General features: G+C 40.6%; 1 protein-coding gene across 1 annotated transcript in view; it reads left to right on the plus strand.

The window, feature by feature from the left end:
* Positions 1-19,618, plus strand: part of LOC101857950 (supervillin) — a gene marked incomplete at its 5' end in the record, with an annotated part of 117,549 nt that overhangs the window by 79,545 nt on the left and 18,386 nt on the right. Inside the window, 13 exon segments of the mRNA XM_013082965.2 lie at positions 4,949-5,134; positions 5,891-6,126; positions 7,420-7,476; positions 10,077-10,175; positions 11,857-12,094; positions 12,654-12,814; positions 14,211-14,366; positions 14,742-14,878; positions 16,619-16,766; positions 17,168-17,313; positions 17,906-18,062; positions 18,607-18,782; positions 19,140-19,283. Of these exon segments, the coding sequence (XP_012938419.2) occupies positions 4,949-5,134; positions 5,891-6,126; positions 7,420-7,476; positions 10,077-10,175; positions 11,857-12,094; positions 12,654-12,814; positions 14,211-14,366; positions 14,742-14,878; positions 16,619-16,766; positions 17,168-17,313; positions 17,906-18,062; positions 18,607-18,782; positions 19,140-19,283 (2,041 nt within the window).

Here is a 19,618-nt window from a genome sequence, read left to right on the forward strand (position 1 = left end):
CTCTCTCTCTCTCTCTCTCTCTCTTTCTGTCTCCCTTTCTCTCTCTCTCTTTCTGTCTCCCTTTCTCTCTCCCCATATCTCTCTTTTATTTTATCACATGGAAACATTTTTAGGTGTTTTTTGTTACGAGGGGGGTGGGGGTTATAGATAACAGTAGCACTTCTCATTGTTAGGCCTAGGAACACACAAATTTGTTGTGCTGTTGTCGGATTCATTTACGTCGTATCACTGACTTGTGCAAAATGATATTCATGTAACTGTGTTCACGGTAGTGTAAACGAAACCATACTGCTTCCTATGTAGGCCTACGTGTGTGCAATGTGTGTGCATTCATGTATGTAAGCTTAATATATATTTATATTTATGAAGCAGTGCGCACATGCGCTTCTCTTGTTGCGAGTGAAGAACGGGTACACTGTCATAATGCGTATTCACTTATTCATTTCCCTGTTTCTCCTTTTGATTTGAAGTAAGGTTACAACCCTCCCCCCCATCCCCCCGCCATTCTTTTTAACCGTTTGTACTGTGAAATAGCTACGCCATCAATCTGTAAATAAGATTATAACGAACGAAGAACGAAACGTAGAGTTCAGTTCACTCTCCTGGGAAAAGAAAACGCCCAGGGCTCTTACAAAATATTTAGTCAACCAGAGTTACCCCCCTGAGCTCTGTGGGCCTTACAATAGAAAGCGCTAAACGTAAACAAACAAAAAGCAGGTTGAGAATGACATCTCTGACAGTGGGCAGGCTACACAATTATGCTGAGGCACGACCCTGGATGCTGACGAAAATATGAAGTAAGGGAAGAAGGCGCTCATTCTTTAGAAGCTGATCTTTCAAATTCTGTTTCAATAGTTTTCAAATTACAATCGAGATGAATAGTTTACTGTCGTCTCTTTGGACCTCGAGGTGGGAAATTTTAGTAAAAATTGAGTAAAAATGAGTAAATACTTCCTCTTAAATCTGGCTACTTGTCACGAGTTTTCCACTTTTCACTTAGATCTACACTCTAAATGTGTCAGTCTTGTTACTTGGAGTGGTTGCAACATTTCCATCAGTGTCTCTGCCATTTACTCACATAGATCTAGTTGACATAGCCTAATGTAGGCTATGACATGATCATATGATCATCATCAACAAGGCCATTTTATCATTTTATTAAATCTATATTATTTTTTTAGATTATAAACTTACAATGACGTCAATGAGAGTGATGATAGGCAAGATACCCCCTCCCCCCAACCAAATGATGCTTTAAACGCTATCATGAGGCATGGGAAACTAGATTTAGAATTAGAGTACACCACTACAGCAGGGTCTGTGTCTTTTTGTGGTAAATTTTTACATGATATAGATTCTATAGAATATGTATATATATATATGCACCCTCACACAGATGCATTGATTTGAGGGCTAAACTGTCTTAATTTTTGCTGTAGAACACAAGCACATGGCCACTAAAACCTTTGCAAATCAATTGTTTTCAATATCCTATTGCCCAAACATCAAATCATTGTGAAATGCAGGGGAATGCCCCCCTGAACCCCCCCACAGATTACCATTCTTTTTAGGTCACATGCCCCCCTGAAACCCCCCATGTTGTTAAAATCAAATCAAATATTACTATTTTCAAACATCAATAACTCAATAACTACTGGTTTGCAGCAAAAATGAAGGCCCGTGTTCAGCATGCAAAATACTACTAGATCTAGAAAAAAGGCCGGCACTATTTCTCCGAACGTTCAGGAAAATGAACTTGAACTCTATTTCTCCGAACGGTTTCCATTCTCGAGATTTTTTGGCTACTTGCGAATGGAGTGGCCCGTGTGTGTTTGTGAGTGTGTGTGTGTGTGTGTGTGTGTGTGTGTGTATGTAAGGTGTGAACGGGGGGGGGGGGGGGGGGATTTTTTTGTGATTTAGTTTTTTCTTTAGGGGTGACTAAATGCCAAATAGGTTACCTCCAAAGTCGAGCTGTCTCGTTTTCTCGCAGTACCTTTTGAAGGCATTTTCAAATGAAGTATAGTCCGTGAACATTGCCCCAACCACAATGGAAGTAGGCCTATCTGATTATCTGAATATTCGGGGGGGGGTTTTACACATGCACCTGTATTAATATTATGTACACGTTTTATATACTTTTTTCTAGTAGTATTTTGCATGTTGAACATGAATATGACCTTCATTTTCCCCGAAAATCAATAGTTATTGAGTTATTGATATTTGAAAATGGAAGTGTCTCCCGAGACCAGGATCCTGGTCTCCCTAGCCAGCCTGGCTAGGGAGACCAGGGAAATTTTCTGCGTGTGCGCATGCTCAAACCCCGAGTCCAACTTCCTTTCCTTTCAATTTTCGACTTCAAGATGGCGGCCCCCATCTCCGTAGGGCAGTATTTCGACTCATTTGATGATTTTATGGCCGTCTTGACGTCGAGGAAAGCCGAAAGCAACGAGCATCTAGTGGTAGGGAAGTCCAGTTTGACAGTGAGGGCTGCAAATTCAAAACTGAAAGGCAACTTTCGTTACAAAGAGGATTTGAAGTACACCCACGTCACCTTCAGGTGTGTCCACGAAGGCAAGTTCTCTTTAGAGACAATAGACCACACCAGACCACGATCATAACAATAGACCACACCAGACCACGATCCTGGTCTCTTTAGAGACAATAGGCCACACCAGACCACGATCCTGGTCTCTTTAGAGACAATAGACCACACCAGACCACGATCATAACAATAGACCACACCAGACCACGATCATAACAATAGACCAGACCAGACCACGATCCTAGTCTCTTTAGAGACAATAGGCCACACCAGACCACGATCATAACAATAGGCCAAACCAGACCACGATCATAACAATAGGCCACACCAGACCACGATCATAACAATAGGCCACACCAGACCACGATCATAACAATAGGCCACACCAGACCACGATCCTGGTCTCTTTAGAGACAATAGGCCACACCAGACCACGATCCTGGTCTCTTTAGAGACAATAGACCACACCAGACCACGATCATAACAATAGACCACACCAGACCACGATCATAACAATAGACCACACCAGACCACGATCATAACAATAGACCAGACCAGACCACGATCCTAGTCTCTTTAGAGACAATAGGCCACACCAGACCACGATCATAACAATAGGCCAAACCAGACCACGATCATAACAATAGGCCACACCAGACCACGATCATAACAATAGGCCACACCAGACCACGATCCTGGTCTCTTTAGAGACAATAGGCCACACCAGACCACGATCCTGGTCTCTTTAGAGACAATAGACCACACCAGACCAGGATCCTGGTCTCTCTAGACTCACAGGCTAGACAGACCAGGATCCTGGTCTCTCTAGACTCACAGGCTAGACAGACCAGGATCCTGGTCTCTCTAGCCTCTTCCTTTGAAAATAGTATTTGACTTGATTTACAACATAGGGGGTTTCAGGGGGCATGCCCCCGTCCTCCTGCATTTCACAACGATTTGATGTTTTGGCTAATAGGATAGATTTACTTCAAAAAAATTGATTTGCAAGGGTTTCAACAAAAATTATGGCAGTTTAGCACTCAAATCAATGCATCTGTGTGTGGGTGCATGAATAAAAATTTACGGAATATTCAGACATCTAAAAATCTCTTGCTCTAGAAATTGAATTCGATGCAATAAAATGCTTTTTCCCAGTCCTTGCAGAATGACTAAATGAAAGATGGCGCCGAATTCTGGCAAATAACCCAGAAAATCTGGAGAACGGAAACCGTTCGAAGAAATAGAGTCCAAGTTTATTTTCCCGAACGTTCGAAAAAATAGTCACTTCGTAGAAAAAAAGTATATAAAACGTGTACATGAGATGGGTGCATGAGTAAAAACAAACCTTTCTTTCTTTTATAGAATAAATTCAATTAAAAATGCAATGTCCTGAGTTATTATATAATACCTAGTAAACTAAGTTACACTACACTGTTATTGTGTATCCATTATTCACAAAAGGGCCAACCCTGACATTTTCTGATAAAAAAAACCTGGTTTCTGATCAGTTGTAAAGTCTGCACCCGAATGGGTTCTTAATGTCTTGTTACAACTCTCTCTCAAAAGTTTTATTGCTTCTTTCACTCTATTTTAGCATATTGGGAAAAGAATTATAAGGAAAAAATTCATGGAGGTCCTGTATACACATGAAAGATCCCCTAGTGGTTGAAAATCTTAGACGAATAGGCTATTAAGCCACCACCCATGCAAAATTCAAAGTTAAATAAAGTACCTTGTGGAACGTGTGATCAAGGATGTCAAGATCTGACAGGAGGGAAGAGAAGCACTTGCAATCTACTTCCTTTACGTCCACATATAGGCAAAGCTCAATCTGCTTTGAGATCGTTTGTCAAGAAGAAAAAGGTCATGTTGTTAGCGATCCAGTAGCATTTGAGTATTTTAACTCTTCTGCATGATGCTATTCTGTAATAGCTGCATGTCTGTTCTAATTGTTGTCTTGAGGAGTAGAGGCAGTTAGATGTTTGGGGTAGTTTGGGAAGAAAACATCCCCTCTAATGGTCATAAAAAAGCAGACAATTTTAATTGTTTTTTTCTGATGCCAAATAAGTTATCACCATATTATTCTGTTTGTTGAAAGGAATTCAAATCTTACTTTAACTTATAGTGTGTACAAATTTCAATTTTCATTCGGAGCACAGGAACTTTAAGGGGTGCCCAGGTCTGTTCTGTAAAACAAAATAACTTTGAATTCGAATTCTTTTTTTGAGCTGTGGAAGGATCCATCAGCTCATTTACCTTCTGGTGTTGTCTCTCCACTTTTTTGTCCTGCTCATGCCAAACATAGTTACAATGTGTTTAAAATAAATCTGACCCGATGACTTTAGATTCTTCGAGGTTGTATTATGTAATGTTATTATTTGAATTTTCATTCTAATCTCTTATCAGATACAAGACTCAACCTCCCGAAATCTCAGAGGTGGTAGCCGGAGATCAGTCAGCGAAGAGAAAGTTCAAATATGAGGGACGACACAAGACTCAACCGATCACACCCACAGAGATGAAAGAGGCAGAGGCCACTACTACACCATCCACCAATCTCACACGCACTCCAGGGGGCTCCATAGCTGACCGGTATGCTCAACTGGTCTCCACATTTCTTGTTTTGTTTTAGTAAGGTATTACGGCGCTCGCAACTGCATGAGGTCATATGAGCGCCAAGGGGTGGATGTCAACAGAGAAGTCCAAACGGGGAATCAGTCTATAATTAATGAATTAATTCAATAATCTGAATCTGCTGATGTGTTGGTTTAGGATTTGTTGAGACTGATAGAATTTTCAGTTTTTCTGACTTTGAATTGGACTGTCTTTTTGACTTCCTCCTTAAATTAGACATAGATATATATTAAGGATTATAAATTTGTATGTATTTCCTTTATTTGAAAAGAGTTAAATTCTTTTGCCCAAGTGACAGATCTGTTTCCTCTTGGATTTGAATCTACCGCTCTGTGGTTAAGAAAAGTATAGAACCTTTACTTGTACAGATAAGTTCGTAAGCCAACTGCAAGTACAGTAGAACCTTCTAACAACCACCTGTCGAAGACAATCACAGGTACAAATGAACACTTCCCACTTTGCCTCTTCCATTTTTTTTCTGTATTATAATGATGCTGTCTTATTCACCTTCATAAGATGAACGCTTTTCTCCATGACAGTGGGTGGTCATCTTGGGCAGGTCCAATTGTAGTATTTATCTAATAACACTTATGTAGGAATCAAAGTCCTGTATATTATCAAGTTGCTAAGATTTTTCAAGTAGTATCTATTAAGATCTGTGAAAAGTTATAACTAATACCTCAGTACGTTATAATTTTAAAAATAATTTCTCAGCCTCAATCAGCTGAAAACAAGTGGTGAAGAGGAGTGGAGAAAGCGAGTTCGCAAAGATGACCCGGCACCGATGCCTGATGCTGTTGTCAAGCTCAGAGAAAAGCCCGGATCTGCAGCCAATCGTCCGTCCAGCATCGCAGATCGCCTCAGTGAGCTGGAGGTATCCAAGATGACGTGGAAGGACCGGGTGGAGGAGACCGATGTGAAGCAGTTTACAGTGGCTGGCAAACTCTCAAGTATGTGCTGTGTGCCCGCTGTAGATCCTCTGTTGTCTCATCAACTTTTTAGAAAAATCTCACTCTAAAATTCAGTTCATATGATACCAAATATGAACGAATTAAAAGAAAAAGGGTTTCTGAAGAAGAATGTTTTATTTTGACCATCTCCGGGTCCTGCTAGGAATCTTGAAGACACTTTTCTGAGAGGTAAGCCTCAAGAGCTCTACTTTTTCTGGAATTGTGCTATTTTATTAAAAGAATGTTGCTATACAGTTTAAATGATGTGCGCAGAAGTTCTTGAAGTGTGTGATTCATAATTTAGTTCTTCATGTCTTCGTTTAACTACCTTGTATTTGCAGCTTAATGGTGTTCACTGATGCGCTAGTGTCTGTTGTTGCCTTTTGGCACTGTATCTTATTAATATAGCGGTTGGTTGGTGGGCGCTGTGGTGTGGTATGCTCTTTCTGCTTCATTCTGGTGTTTCTATTAGCCTGGTGGTACATGACCATTATCGTACCGACTCTCTATAAATTGTAGCTTTGTAGCTTGAGTTGGAACAACTTGATTTTAGAATGGGTTTTTTTTTACATCTAGAGGAATGTTTTCAGCTCGGTTTGAATGAAGCCTGTTCTGTCTGATGTGCTGTCAGTAGAGTCTTTCAGAGTGAGGTTAAGAGCTCACAGTGTGAATAGATGAGTACAAGACAACTTTGAGAAGGCTTGAAGCATGCTGCCTTACAAAGTAGTGGTGCAAAATAGTAGTGCAGTTTTATGTAGTGGTGTTTTGGAAATACTTTATACAGCGACAAAACACAGCTGATAAAAACCTGTAAATTTTTTGTCACGTCGAAAGGCTGAAGGACTAGAACCCAGATGGCCGCTGGAAAAGTAAAGTATGTAGTGGTGTACATTGGTATAGTTATTTTTTGGGGAAGGTTTTCCGTGTTTTGTTTTTCGAGACTAACTACTCTAGGGGATTTTGAGGATGAAGAAAAGTGAACGTGGTTTGAGTATCAGTTTGTTGTTTGTGGGTTTTTTTTATTATTGTCTAGCTTTTATACGTTTTATTTACATTTGAGTGTTTATAACATGAGGTGATGTGAAAATTGGTAAAAGGTGTTTTATTTAAAATGTTTTAGCACTCTTTTCTCTTTCTCAAAGGAATGGTCAGCATTTTTTTAACTGAAATTTTTCATACTCTGATTTAGATAGCTGTCGCTAGAGTTTTGTAGAAAGATGTGGGACTTGAGTGCATGCACATAGTTACTGTTTGCTTGAGGTGTCATTGTGCATGTTATCTGGCCATTTGCAGACAATGCAACAGAGAGTCCTCTGGTCAACAAGCTCAGAAGTCGACCGAAAAAAGAAGGTAAAAATCAAATTCCCAGTCTAATTACAATGAATCGTTTACTTTTATTTTTTTATTTTGCAGCCATTGTTGTTGTTATTTTTTATCTCTCAAATGCATTAGGACAGTTATAAAGAAATTTGAACTGCTTTACGTATCTGTATATCCATCTCTGTCTCTATATATATACAGGTGAATCTACTCTAACCTCTACCTGTCTAATTCCCGGTGCCCTTTGCGGATGGGATCAGGTCGGGTCGGGGGGCGATCGCCAGACTCGTCGCCTGAAAACAAAAGCATTTGTTTTTGAAGGAAAACAAAAGCATTTGTTTTTGAAGGGAGAAAGTAGTGCGTGATCGGCTTGTGCCACGATAGCCGCTTTGCGCCCTCAATCTGGCTAGCAAACAGATCAAACCCAATCCCCCAATGGGCACCCCGTATCAGACAATCACCTGTACAAATGACCTCTTTCCACTCCCCCCCATTACATTTTTTTTTAGGTATAATTATGACTCTGTCCTAGAGGACAACCTGTTTAAGATAACCACTTCTTATCAACATTGAGGGGCTGTTTTGGACAGTTTCAACTATGTATAATTTCAGAAGAATGGTGTTCTTAGATTGCCAAAGGGCCATTCTATACCAGCTTTTGCCTGATCATTTGTGGAGGGATCGTATTTAGAAATAGAATGATCACAGAAATTGGGAAATATGACAGTTGAAAATCATTTCTTCGAAAAAAAAATAGAATTCTGAAATTCTTTTCATCTCTTATATTTCTCCCAAATGTGAACTATTTTTTGTCCGTGAACAATGGTTCTGTGGAAAAAAAAATAATCATGCCACCATTCCTAAGATTTAAAAAAAAGCTGTAAACCCCAATTTTTTTAACTTCTTTAATATCGATATTTTGTGTTTGGAAGGGGGTTAGGCTATTGTGTCTCCGACTGCTAAGATTATTTTAGGAGCTCCATCATTGTAGATGTATAAAGTTTGCGATGTATGTAATGAAAGTCTGTGGTATCCCTGTATGCAGCATGTTGTCCTGGTGTGCTGTAATTTTTGTCGCCCTCTGGTTGGTTTGAACTTTGTTATGTACTTTTAGAACACTTGCCTGATGCTTTACTCTTGCAGGGCCGGAAATTTTCATTTGCTCCGTCATTTTCCATAAAAGGGACCTGACGTCCCTTCATATATGCAGCTGAATCTGCTAATACAGAGACGAGATTCTCCACTGGCACTCTGTCAACACAAAGTTGAATCATCCATAAGGGCAGAGAGGAGGGCCTTAATGGTGTACATTTTTTCAAAATATTAAGTGTATTTTTCCAAATCTATATTTAGCCTGCGAAAAGTTAAGTAAATTTCGAACTGATCAGTTTCGATCCCTGCTTTTGGGATTGTGATCAAATGGATATTATTTTGTGAAGGATGTGTTTCCACAACATTATATCTATGCCTAGGCAAATTTTATTGTTCTCTAGTCTTAGTTGATATTATGAATTGAAATGGGGAAAATTTGTAATGTCATATTAGGAGGAACTTAATGATGAACTGCAGCTATACTGTCGCTTATTATGTTCTTTTGAAGTGAGTGAGGAAAGTATTTTTTGACCTGAAACCAATTCTACAGGTTGGGGGTTTGAGGTTTCTAAAGTTGATGGTGGGTGGTTGGCGGGTGCTTTGGTGTGGTTTGCTTCTTCTTTCCTATCAAACGTCTATCGTCTTTATCTCCCCTCCTTCTTTTTTGTGTTTGTTACTTGTAACGCCTCTAATTTTCGACACTTATGTGACCTTATTGTGTTGCAATTGCCGCAAAACACTTACTAAAACAAAAGTTGAGGTTTGAGGAGCGCTGGGGTGTCATGCATGTTGGGATGCTTGCGGTTATTGAGCAATGACATTATTGAAAATATTCTCTAAACACACACATACACACACACACACACACACACACACACACACATTCACACACACACACACACATTCACACGCGCGCACACACACACCCAGAGACACACACACACACACACACACACACACACCAGCCCCAGTTGAAAAGGAAAACAGATGAAAAACACCTTTTATGTTTTTCTCTTTTTCTCATATTCCAAGTCACTGTATTGCTAAAAGTCATGTTATCAAATTTTCATTTACTGGATGGGTGTGATTTCATTTCTCCTTTTGATGACTGCCTGTAAATCTCCTGGCTGCGCTCTCTTTCTCTCTCTCTCTCTCTCTCTCTCTCTCTCTCTCTGCCTGTAAATCTCCTGGCTGCTCTCTCTCTCTCTCTCTCTCTCTCTCTCTCTCTCTCTCTCTCTCTCACTCTCACTCTCTCAATCCCTTCCCCTCTCCTTCTTTCGCATTTTCTCTATCTCTTTTTCTCTCTTCCTCTTTCTATGTCAATCTATTTGTCTGTCTGTCTGTCTGTTTCCTCCCCCCCTCCCAATCCATCTGTCTCTCTCTTCTCTCCTGCCTCCCTCCCTCTACACTTACAACAAATTCCCTAACCATGAGTTTTCCCAAACTTTTATTTCACCTGCATGTTGAATGATTTTATCATCACAGTGTTCTCCCTACCCCCCGCCCCCTTTCTTTTGTCATTTTCCTCTGCGCCCCAGGTGACCCCAGTTCCAAGGAGACTACCCCTGTAACGTCCCCCGTGACCCCTACTAAAGAGTTTATTTCGAAGATCCCCATCCCGACTGAGATCATCTCAGGTAGGCATCTCTCTCAGACCGGCTCTGTGTCAGTCTCGTTCTCTTATCATTAGCAGTGGAGGTCATTGAGTAGTGAAGATAGTAGGACCCTTTTAAGCACAAGGGGGCTATCCCAAAAAATGCTGTTTTGAGAAATGGAAGGTAAAATTTTTGGACCCTTGTGTAGTTTCTTTAAAAGACAAGGAGAGTTTTCTCTATAAAAAACAAATATATACACCAATGAAACCAAACTTCTCCTATAGGTAGGGCAATGCCCACTTTTGGTGTAGGTCAAGATTTCTGGAAACCCCCGAAATCTGGGTTAGCCGCGCTTCAAAGTGACCCCAACTAAAGAGTTTATTTTGAAGATCCCCATCCCGACAGGGATCATCTCAGGTAGGTAGGCATCTCAGACCTCAGACCAGCTGTGGGTGGTCTGGTGTGGTTTGCTTTTTCTTTCCTGTCAAACATCTATCTCTTTATCTCCCCTCCTTTTTTTGTGTTTGTTACTCTTTTGTAACACCTCTTATCTGCGGCACTTACATGTCCTTATTGTCTTGCAAGTGCCGAAAACCTCTAATTAAAACAAAAATCTGACCAGCTAGCTCTGTGTCAGTCTCTCTCGCTTATCGTGAACAGTGGAGATCATTGAGCTGTGGAGATCATTGAATAGTGGAGATCATTGAGCTGTGGAGATCATTGAGTAGTGGAGATCATTGAGTAGTGGAGATCATTGAGCTGTGGAGATCATTGAGTAGTGGAGATCATTGAGTAGTGAGGTCAATGAGTTTTTTCTGCTGAATTTTGTTCCTTTTCTGCAACAGTGTGACTGACCAGTGTGGGCTAAGAACAAAACGAGACAGAACGAAAATTCCCTACAATATGTGTTGCCTGTATTGTCCTGTCTTCTAAAATTGTGGTTATTTGAATACACATTTTGTCATGTCAATGACCCTGTTTTTTTAGTCCTTTTAAAGCATTTCTCTAATGGTGCAGCCTCTTTAGTGGAAGGCTCACACAGTTTCACAATAAGTATCTAGATCATTCAAACTGGCCATCTCAGCCCTGTGGGGTGACTTCCAATGTCTCAACCTATATAGTGCATTGCCCCTTTATTCTCATATTATTGTTTTGCCCTCTATTTCGGAGTGCTCACGTGCAGCTGGGTAAACGGAGAAAAATTGAATGAAACACAAAATGTGTCAACATAGACACCAGTCCAGTGAATTGGAAAATAAATGACTGTGATAATTAAATGAGTTTCCCATTTTCGTCAATGATCAAAGCCTTGATGTGATGATTTTAGCAATTATGAAGGCTTTTGAAGGCCAGAACAAAGAAGCCTATTGACCATATTATCATACATATCTTTCTGCTGAGATTCTCAATGGGTTTAGGCTTTGTTTAAGATTCTACTGTCATTTGATCATTGAACTGTACAAAGCTCAGTCATGTTGTCCAGTGGGTTGTTGGAGGGTGCTCTGGTGTGGTTTGCTCCTTCTTTCCTATCAAACGTCTATCGTCCTTATCTCTCGTCCTCTTTTGTGTTTGTTACTCTCTTGTAACCCTTCTAATCCTTGGCACTTATATGACCTTATTGTGTTGCAAGTGCCGTAAAACTCTTACGGAAAAGAAAAAAAAAAGATGTTGTCCATGAGAAATAAGTAATGCAATCCAGCTCTTCTTTGTATCATCCTGGTAGATCCCACGGTCGTGATACAGACTGAGAGCACGAAGGTCACAATGGTCAAAAAGGTCACCCGAGGCGTGGCTGGTGGCGGGGATGAAGAGGAGAAGAAGGAGGCGGTGAAGGTGGAGGTTCCACTCATTGGAGAGGAGCTGGACACCTTCTTTGCTGTCAAGTCTATCGACGAAATCAAAGACAAAGTCGACATGGAAATTGACGACTTCAACAACATCTTTGTGGAATCTGAGGAAATGTGAGCCTTTTTCCCTTTCTTTTCTTTCAATTCACATGGCGTTATGGTTGTATGCTTAAGATTATTACCTTCCATATACCCTTTGCTGTGCCCCAGATAGACATGTAATTTATTTTTGGTAAGTGTTTTACAGTGCTCGCAACTGCATAGGGTCATATGAGCGCGCGGAACACATTAAACATTTTCAGTTGGAAGGAAATTTTGAATTTTGCCTGAATGGCGGGCGAAGTCTATTCTTATCGATTTTGGACCATCAAGAGATCTTTACGTGCGCAAGTTGCACATGGAACCTCTAAGATTTTTCACCCTTGTTTGAGAAGGTTATGTGTACAAACACTGTTCACACACGCCCACACACACACACACATACATACACACACACATACATTACACGCACACGTGCGCACACATGCACACACAGACACACACACACACATCTACTTGCTTATCACATGCGCATGTTTACACATCTTTACGAAATGAGCACATACAAATACATAATAAAATAATATACACAATGTAATTCGCAAAATACATAAATGGATACTTGTCTTTCTAGATTGTCGACGGTGCGCAAGGTACGACCGTCTCGTCGGAAAAAGGCAAGCAGCATCAACCCTCTGAAGACCCTGTCCAAGAAGGTGGAGATTCAGACGGAGTACACCCAGGTCACACGCGGCGTTGCCGAGAAGGAGTTCAAACGCATGAAGAAGGAAAAATGTGAGAGCTGTTTGGTTGTCTTTCACGTTTATCCGCAGGACTTCCACCATTAAAGTCTTTTACTTATTGAAGATCTCAGCTTACAGGTCTTAATTAATGATTTATTTGACCATTTTTTACATTTTTGCTTGGGTGAGGAAGAAGGGGGGGGGGGGTAATTTTTTTTCTTTTTTTGAGGGTCATCTTGTTGGAGATGTAGTTTGTTATCTAATGGTTATTACAATTCCAGACTTTATACTTTCCTTTTTTCCTCTTAGCTCTGATTTTTAGGGGATGGTTTCTCGTAGATTGTGTACTTTTGGGCTTAAAGGATTGTGATCTTAACTCTCCTGAAGTAATTGAAAACTGCATTGTGTATGATACATTCTTAAGTACCCGCTTTCTTCTCTGCTTGCGGAGAGGAAAATTCTCAGGTATTCTCTCTTTCCTTTACCCTTCACATTTCTCTTCTTCTCCCCTTTGACCCCTCACATTGTCTCCTCCTCCCCTTTCCCCTTCCCCTCAATCCTCCATAGCTTCCCATATTTCAGCAGTCCTGTAGCATTCATTTCTTTTTAGTGTTTCCTTCGTTCTGATTTTGTTCTTAGTGAAGCATGACCTTAAGTTATACTTACACACTACAACTCAACAGCAACAGCATCCGCTGCAATAATAACAAGCTGCAAAGTTTGAAAATGTGTAAGCGTATGTACATTTTACAATCTTTAGCTTGTCAATTGTGTTGTAAAGAATCAGCTCAAATTATGATAGAAGTGTTAGTGTTGTGCTCAAAAAGTTTAAACAATGGGTGGTTGGCAGGTGCTCTGGTGTGGTTTGCTCCTTCTTTCCTATCAAACATCTATAGTCCTGATCTCTCCTCCTCCTTTTTTGTGTTTGTTTCTCTCTTGTAACACCTTTAATCTTCGGCACTTATATGACCTTATTGTTTTGCAAGTGCTGTAAACCACTTACTAAAAAAGATCGTATGTACATTCACAACCTTCAAAATGTCTGTTGTGTTGTAAAGAATGAGCCCAACTTACGATAGAAATGTTGGTGTGGTGCTCACAAGTTTAACTCATTCAATGCAGAACGCTCCAGCAGTGAACTCCCCTCATATACTGGGCAGTTTTGTTATGGCAACTTGAAATTAGGTCTACCTTGGAAAATCGATCAAAACTAGCGGGCTCAATGGCTGTTTGAGCACATGTCTCTTTTACCTTTCCCATAATGCATCACGATTAGTTCAAATAACTTGGTATGGATTAGATAGATTTATTCTTTCCGTAGAGATAGCAAGGCAGAATGTGAGAATGCTCGTCGATAGCATGTGGGCGGGGCCCAGGTTTTGCGAGTATTCTCGTCCGTAGCACTGAATGAATTCATAAACAGATCTGATGTTCTGGTTGTTTCACAGTGTCCAAAGATGCAGGTTTTGCTCAGGAGGCCCTGGCAGGTCTGGCAAGTAAAGAAAACTTCAAGCAGGTCGAGCTCCGGCGTAGTGACTCCGGGTCGTCTGTTCACGGGCAACGGCTTGACCCGTTCAATGAGGTCATGCTGTTACATGTCAAAGGTAAGGTGACAATGAATTGGATTTTGTGCAGTTTTAACTGTTTTCTACAATTTCTGCTTTGTTGAAAATGTCACAGATGATGTTTATGAAGCTGTTTATATTACAAGAAAGTGTGGGTCGGTTGTTAAAATGAATTTTAACGAAATGTGGAATCAGGTGCTCATCAATTTTTGGGAATATGGAGTCATTATTATCATCTGAAAGCTTGTTCATTTGTCTTGCTTCTGCTGAAAAAGAACTACCCTTTTATTTTGATCAGAAAGTAGAGAAAGCCATGGAGGTTATTTGGGAAGTTGCGCAAGCTTTTGGATGGAAGGATGACGAGGCTATACTGACTAGCGTATTCATTTTATTTATTATCATACTGTTTTGCAGGTCGACGCATGGTGCAGACTCGGTTAGTCGAGCCACACACAAGGTCACTCAACGGAGGTGACTGCTTCATTTTGGTCACAATGGACAAAATTATCCTGTGGGAGGGTCAGTTCGCCAACGTCATTGAAAAGGCAAAGGTCAGTACACAGCGCCTACACCATTGATGACATGTCATTTGCACTTATGTCAAGAAGATATCTGCTCAGGGATGCCATTTTTCTGTTATTTCCTTTTTTCCTTGTTATTTTTGGCATCGTCTGTTACTAAGGAACTTTGTTTTATTGTTGAACTGATACGATGTTGTTTTGTTGCACTTGTTGCTTCATCGCATGCTAAATCAGTCTCGAAAATATTTTCAGTTATTTTAACAAAAGTCCAGTGGCATCCCTGATCTGCTGTCCGCATCGTGAAAAGCGAAAAGATCTGTTGTTGTTTGAGGGATGTATGTTTCTGTATTGTGAGTGTGTTTCGTGTATTCAGTGTTGGATGCTCTTTGAGATGTCTATGTGGTCATGGAAAGGAAGGAATGAGGTGGCCACTGTTATGGCGATCCCTTCTACTTCTTTTTATTGTTGCAATGTTCCTAATCTGGTTTTATTTTTGTTGTTGTTGTTTTTTTAATAGATGGTAGGCGGGTGCTATTGTGTGATTTATTCCTTCTTTCCTATCAAACATCTATTATCCTTATCTCTCCTCCTTCTCTTATTTGTATGTTACTATCTAGTAATACCTCTAATCTTTGGCACTTATATGACCAAATTGTGTTGCGAGTGCCGTAAAATTTTTACTAAAACTAAAGCAACTGACACAGCTTGTGCCCAGGCAAGTGGTTTGAAGGTAACATCGGTGTGCCCTACATCTTCACTCTCCCTCTGATGTTTCCGTCTCTTTGTTTATTAATTACCCATCACAGAAGGACCATTCTGTTAATAATAATGATAATAATTGCATTTATATAGCACTTATCCATGCTCTAGAGCATGCTCTATGCGCTTTACAACTATTATTACCACAGCAGACCCTCTGAGAACACTCAGAAACATTCTCGGCTTCTGCGGAAGCATACGGTGCAAGCTGCTGATTTCACACGCTCAAACACTATCAAACTGACAAGATCGTTCAGTGTCTATTGCCAGTTACTCTATAGCCAGTTACCCATTTCCACCAGGGTGAAGTGAGGAGAATTCGTACAAAGTGCCTTTCCCAAGAACACAATGTCAGGCCCCTGGTGGGATTCCAACCCACAACCTTACGGTTGCGGGTCCGAGAGCCTAACCAGTAGCAGAGATGCCAGTCTGTTTTAAAAATACACTTTTTTAAACGCATTTTAGTATACATGCGCAAAAAGTGAAAAAAAATGCGCAAAAAAAAAGTTATTTTAATTTTTGGTTCCGATAGAAAAGTAAATTTAGTCTTTTTGTCCGACTGTTACGGAGTTACAGCCAATGTTGATAATCGCACAGTAACATACAATGGTCCCATCGATACAGGTATCGAAGAAACAAGAGAGCCCTTTTTTCTTATGCTATTATAGTTTATCAAGCATGTGGTATATGGTATCAGCATGACTTGTACATAACAACTGCATATAGTGTAAATAGGTGAGTTTTACATAGACTTTGTAGTTTGAATGAAGCAATGTTTCAACAAGACACTTCACTGTGACTCTGGCAAATGTTTGGGACAATGCTAAAAAAAAAATAAATTAATATGGTTTGTTCGAATACTGTTTTACTCATGCTTCGTTAGAGTAAGAATTTTTGTGCCAAAATAAGAATTTTTAGTGCTGAATATAAGAGAAAAAAAACTTTCAGAGTTTGGCATCTTTGCACTAGGCCATCGTGTACATCACTGTAGCTTGAGTGTGTTGTTCCCAGGCGGCTGATCTGGCCAGCTACATCCTCCAGAAACGAGACATGGGCTGTAAGAAGGCCACAGAGGTGAGCACCGTGCTACAGGCCAAGGACCACCTCGGGGCGGGCAAACTGTTCTACCAGGCTCTCGAGGGGGACAAGCAGTGTCAAGGTGAGTGGTAACCTTTGCAGAGGTCGTTTGATTTAATTTGTGAGTTTTTAACGGACAAAGGCTTAGTTGATAAAGGAACGGCTGTCCTTCACTGGACTAGCATCGATCTCATGGAGCATGGGTTTCTTTCATTTACCTGACAACTGTCTAAAAAAGTCAGACTTTTTAACTCCGCTGCTTGAGTGTGAGCATAAATCAACAGTACAGGGGATATTTTATTATCTTTTCAGGCAAAACCCCTTGAGGTGCTATGAGTTTGAAAGTTTTCAGGCAAAACGGTTGTGGCTAAATTTTACCTATGCCGTGGGGACAAGTGTTGTGCACTCTGCGGTCTGCTTGAGTGGAAAGTGTTAAACAAATACGTGCTTAGTTTCATAATGGTTTGCTCGTGTTGTCCTCAGCATGTGGCCCTGATGCGGAGGATGAGTTGTACGAGAACAGCGTGGTTCGCTCCAACATGGTGTACAGGCTGGAGGGCAACGCTCTCAAACCCTACACTGAGTACTGGGGAGCAGTTCCTCGACACGAGATGCTCAAGAGAAATGAGGTAAGGGAAAGTGAATGCTGTACAGTGAAATCGTGTTAAGTTGGCTCTTGTGGTGTGTATCTTCCTTTTTCTACTTTTTGTGGTGTGTAAGTTTTCTCCTAATCTGCCTCGTGGTAAAATGTGGATGATGTTACCAATCATGGGAAATTAATACCAAGTATTCAATTACAGTACTTCTTAATGCTGAAATTATAAAGAAATTGAAATATGTTTAAAATTATTTATTCCTTGTATTCCCAGTTCATTGATCTTTGACTTGCAGAGCACATGCAAAGAGGAACATGGTAGATTAGAGGCCAATTAAAAGAAAAAGAAACTTGGGCAAAACTTGTGATGAAGCATGATGAACAAAGAGTTGTCTTTATCAGTGCAAAATGTGTCATTGTTTTACTGAAATAGTGACCGTGGCTTATGGATTTACTATGTATTACAAACTAGTTGATGAGACATGTCGTTTTAGCTAGGGTTAATTTCATCTCTTTTTTGGATAAAAAAATCCATTTTTTTAATGAGGAAAAGCAAAATCTCACAAATTACTGGTACATTGGATATGCGCATTCTTACGTTGGTTTGTCTTTCCCGCTTCCCACAGGTGATTGTGTTCGACTTCGGCACCGAGTTCTACGTATGGCAGGGCAAACAGGTCACCATGGAGCAGAGGAAGTTGGGCCTGAAACTGGCGCGGAAACTCTACGACAAGGGCTACGACTACACAGAGAGTGCCATCAACCCCTTCTCTCCTCTACGTAGTAAGTTGAGACCTCGCTTTAACCCTCGTCTTGTGGGAGCCAGGTTGATGTTCCCCGATAAACGTATTTTAGCGCCTCGCCTTCTGACAGTCCCGTATCAGTCCGTCCCTGGCTCAGCGCGCGTGCATCATCCACTTGTATTTTCTTTCAGATTTTGTTTGTTTGTTATTCACTCTTTGTTCCTTCTACTTTTCTTTTCTGTCAGTTTGTCAGTTGTCCTCTCAGCTTTTCTTGGAACTTACAGAAGACTTTCCACGAAATTTTGAAGATCCAGAAGCAGGATACTGTTTCTTTTTGTATTTCTCATCCAGTGCACTTTGCTCACATTTTTCTTCAGCTGAGGAAGATGGTGGCTGGCGGCGGCGGGTGCTCTGGTGTGGTTTGTTCCTTCTTTCCTATCAAACGTCTATCATCCTTATCTCTCCTCCTACTTTTTTGTGTATGTTACTCTCTTGGAACACCTCTATTCTTCAGCACTTATATTACCTTGTTGTGTTGCAAGTGCCGAAAAACTCTTACAAAAACTAAAAAATACTTCTTTCAGCTGAAGAGGATGGTGGTGTCCCCCTAAAGGCAGCAGTAAGGCCCAAGTGGTCAGTGTTTGGCAAAGTCAACCAGAACATGGAGACGGTAGTGTTCCGGGAGAAGTTTGCTGACTGGCCCGACTCCTCTCGGATCATCGGCTGTCGAGGGCATGCTTCAGCATCTGAAGCTGCCAGTGTGAGTTTTTGCTACTTTTCTTTATATAGAAGTTGTTTAGCCTTTTGCTTTGGGTATTTCAATCGTTGTTTTCCTGAGCTGAGTTACAGTCAAAATACTGAGTATGTATCTGGCTTAAGATTACTATTGTGTATATTACTGTTCATTTATATTATACTTGTGACTGTAAGCCTGCACACACCTTATATATATATATATATGTGTTGCAAGTTTCGCAAAACACTTACTAAAACTTTTTTTAAATGAAAGTTTACCTCTTCTGACAGGATTTAAAAAGCCATATGTTCTGAAATATCCACCTTTTTTTTAAAAAGTTTGTCTTAGCTTTCAACTGAACTCTTATTTTGCAACTTTCAGAAAGACCTCCTGGAGCTGAAACCGTTTGACGCGTCCCAGATGATCCCTCTGAGCACGGCGCCGGTCACTCTCAAACTGGAGGGAGACAACCTTGGACGAGGCCTCAAGTGGACAGAAGACATGCAAGGCTTCATCAAGCAGAAGGTGAGTGCTGCCAGTCACCGCCACAGTGGAGTAAACATTATCTATTACCTCCCAGCTTGTTCTCAAATTTTAAAAAAAATGTTGGGGGATGGGGGGCAGATTGTATTTATTATACATTTTTTTCCCTCCTTTTTTTGGGGGGGGGGAGGGGGGCATGTTCTCTTTTTTAAAGAATAAGTTGACAGGTAGGCTAAGCTAACAATAGGCTAGGCAAGAAGTTATCCATATCTTTACCCACTTCTGTACTGCTTGCCTCTATATGGATGTCCCTTTTCAAAAGCAAAGCTCAAAAAAGGTACCAAAGGGAAATAAAATGGAGGATGAATGTAAATGCT

The sequence above is a fragment of the Aplysia californica genome, unplaced genomic scaffold, assembly GCF_000002075.1.
Source record: "Aplysia californica isolate F4 #8 unplaced genomic scaffold, AplCal3.0 scaffold00202, whole genome shotgun sequence".
Lineage (NCBI taxonomy): Eukaryota > Metazoa > Mollusca > Gastropoda > Aplysiida > Aplysiidae > Aplysia > Aplysia californica.